At 41.4% G+C, this 3,138-nt stretch overlaps 1 protein-coding gene across 1 annotated transcript in view; it reads right to left on the reverse strand.

The window, feature by feature from the left end:
- Positions 1 to 234: 234 nt before the first annotated feature.
- GABRA4 (gamma-aminobutyric acid type A receptor subunit alpha4) overlaps positions 235 to 3,138 on the reverse strand; it is a 30,401-nt gene continuing 27,497 nt past the window's right edge. Inside the window, exons 7-8 of the mRNA XM_035897690.1 lie at positions 1,615 to 1,636; positions 235 to 766 (exon numbers count right to left, since the gene is read on the reverse strand). Of these exons, the coding sequence (XP_035753583.1) occupies positions 235 to 766; positions 1,615 to 1,636 (554 nt within the window). The remainder of the gene's footprint in view (positions 767 to 1,614; positions 1,637 to 3,138) is intronic.

Below are 3,138 nucleotides of genomic sequence, written 5' to 3' on the forward strand. Positions count from 1 at the left end.
AGCCTGTCAGAACAGACTGATGGTTCACTGCTAGCTGAAGGGAGGAAGACAAATCTGTTACCTATTACTCTGGTAGGAGTTAACTAATTATCCCCAATAACTCCAGCCTTTACAATGGGAAAGTAGCACACAGCTTTTATAAATAAGAATTATTGACCTTTTTAAATAGTTTCAAAAGAAGAAACTCTGCATCAAATGTGAGTATAATTTAGGAACTACTACATAGCAGCAAAACTACATTAGACTTTCCGATTTTTCCATGGTATCCTTGGATAGATACACCACCCAGTAGACCATGTTAAATGCTCCGAAGGTAACAGGAAATAAAATGCGTGCATATTTGTCTATCTTACTCGTGCCAGAGTGGGAGGCGGGGGGAGCAGGTGGTGGGACAGCAGATGGCTTTGCAGATGCTCCTAATGTGTTAGGTGTGGTGGTCTGAATCTGCTCCAGTCTAGATCCAAGCAAGCGCTGAATGGAAGGGGATCCAGCTGTGGCATGCTGGGATACAAATCCAGTTAAAATTGGGGTAGAAGGAGGAGCTGGAGGGGTAGCTCTTGCAGAAGATAACGTCTCTGATGCATTGATGCGTGTGAAAGGGTTGGGACTTGATGCAGAAAGGGAGTGGGGTGTAATGTCAGAAGACCCCTGAGCTACAGAGGGAGGCTGGATGGAGCTGTGCCTTGTGTCAATTCGGCTCCCACCATCAGCTTCAGACTGTACTGTGGCATTGGTTCTTTTCCTCACATTGGAATTGGCATCTGTACTCTGCAAAGTTACAAAAAAACATTAGTCATTCTTAAAATGAACACTTAAACAGAAGCAACGGAAACTGTATAATAAAATACAAAAACCACAAATTATATAATAATATAAGCACTATCAGAGTAATACTCACAAATATAACCAGTAGCTCAGTCCTGAAGCACAAAGATACTGCATGCTCATGCAAACAGATTTAATAGCATATAAAGTGATAAACAAGAGTTCCTTTTACCTGTGGCTGGAACACCAGGGTGAACACATCTGATGCATCACACTCCATGTGATGTGGTGCCTATGTAAACTTAATACCAATAAGGCTAAGGATTCTTGGGTCAGAGTCAGGCTTTCTTCCCAGGCTTATGCTCAAAACAAATTTCTCTGATGTTTACCTATTTCTCTGATGATATAAAAACATTCTAGACACAACTTACCAGCCATGATGGTTTACTTCTGCCTTATACCTCCAGAAGAGTTACTACCATATATTAGGAACTCTAGTCTGTCTTCTAGAGTAGATGCTATTAAAATGCAAGTATTTACCAAACCAAGTTACAACATTGCTGCTCTTTCAGAAATAAAGGCAGTGCTTTTTCACATCATCCACAGGCAATAAATTCTCCAGCTGCAATTGAACAAGTGAATAAATCAGTCTTTCATCAACTACTCCTTTCTATTAATTAATTAAAAAAAGTGGTGAATTGTCCATCACTTGGTGTCTTCAGGCAAGTCCAGCTGTCTTTCTGGAAGATATACTTAAGCTAAATAGTACTTATTAGGCTGGATGAGAAACTGAAATACAGATAAGGAAGTACAGATGGGAAATCCAGCAAAGTTTAATATTTTACTGACTTCTGGGAGTGGGACTCAGGCTCTGCCTTTCTTGTCTGCATGTAAGAGGAAGCCTAACATCTCCTGAACCTCCTTCTGGAAGGGTACCTGAAGAACAGACTTTTGAACTTTCAGCCCTGCACCTAAACTATAATATAACAACTATTATATTGTAGATTTTATATGTGGAAATGTTTTGTGCAAAGACTCACTGATTTCCAAAAGACAAGGATTTAATGGCAGATAGGGTACATATACTCAACAGCAGCACTACAGGTCTAAATACAGGCAGGACCAAACAAACACTTGTTATGAATCAAAAATCACATGTTTTGCACCTCTCTGATGATACCGTTTCCCAGGCATTGCCCTGCACCACACCCACTGTGCCGTTGTGTCCCCTTCCCTTCATCCCTACCAGAGAACGCTGCCAAAGCTCACAGCGCAACAAAAAGGGAGAGAAAGTGGGCAGCAATCTCTTTTCCCTCCTCCATCCAACAGCAATTCTCTCCAGCTAAATGCCAGAGCAGTAACAGAGAAAAACTCAGGTGTCAGTCACAGTAATAGTACCTTGAGTACTGAGAAGAGTGACAACCAGGTCTGTCTGCTGCATCAGTTGTGCTTAGCTGTTTTGCTGAAAAAAAATCTGAAAAAAATAATTTAGAAAAATAAAAAATACAAAAATCTCTTGACATCTCCAGTACTCCCATCACAGCCAGAATGCTGGTCCCAAATCTTGTTAATTGCAGTACAAATGAGTCACTGGCAATACGGCTGGCCTGAATATATCTGAAGCTGTCACAGCTATATGCCAGTTCACGGCTCATGTATTTGCCAGCTCATGGTTGATATATCAAAGAAACCCTCTTAGGTTTCACAGTTTTCTTTCCTGCATAGAAGTGTGTCAATCCCTTTTATTTATTTTTCTGCATCTGCAATTCAAAGAAGAAGAGGACTGGAATAAACACCAGAGGAAACTGGTATTTCCTGAAAGAAACACTAATTGTACTGTTTGAAAGAAAAGCCTGAGTCACTTTTGGGGAAGTGCAGAAATACGCACAGGTGTGCAATTTGAATACTTTCACACTAGGGTTGTCAATGACCCAGGAATAGTAAAGCAACTTTCAAGATTGCTGAACTGAAATTATAAAGTACAATCAGGACAGGTGTGCCTTTACTAGAGACTTGGTAATACCTGACAGAGTGCTGCATGTTCCCCATGTGCCGTAAGACAAATCGGCAGGGAAGACGACCGGCCTGGCTGGACAGGGGTCTACTACTACTGCGACTCAGGAAAAAAAGGAGAGCTTACCAGCTCTGGAAGAAGGGGCAGGCAACCCAAGAAGAGTACAGGGATCTTGTCAGGTTATGCAGAGAGGAAATTAGAAAGGCAAAAGCCCAGCTGGAACTTAACCTGGCCACTGCTGTAAGGGATAATAAGAAAAGTTTTTATAAATATGTTAACAGCAAAAAGAGAGCCAGGGAGAACCTCCATCCTCTAGTGGATGCAAGGGGGAACATTGCCACTAAAGATGAGGAAAAAGC

Source organism: Egretta garzetta, unplaced genomic scaffold (genome assembly GCF_000687185.1).
Source record: "Egretta garzetta isolate BGI_Z169 unplaced genomic scaffold, ASM68718v1 scaffold557, whole genome shotgun sequence".
Taxonomy (NCBI): Eukaryota; Metazoa; Chordata; class Aves; order Pelecaniformes; family Ardeidae; genus Egretta; species Egretta garzetta.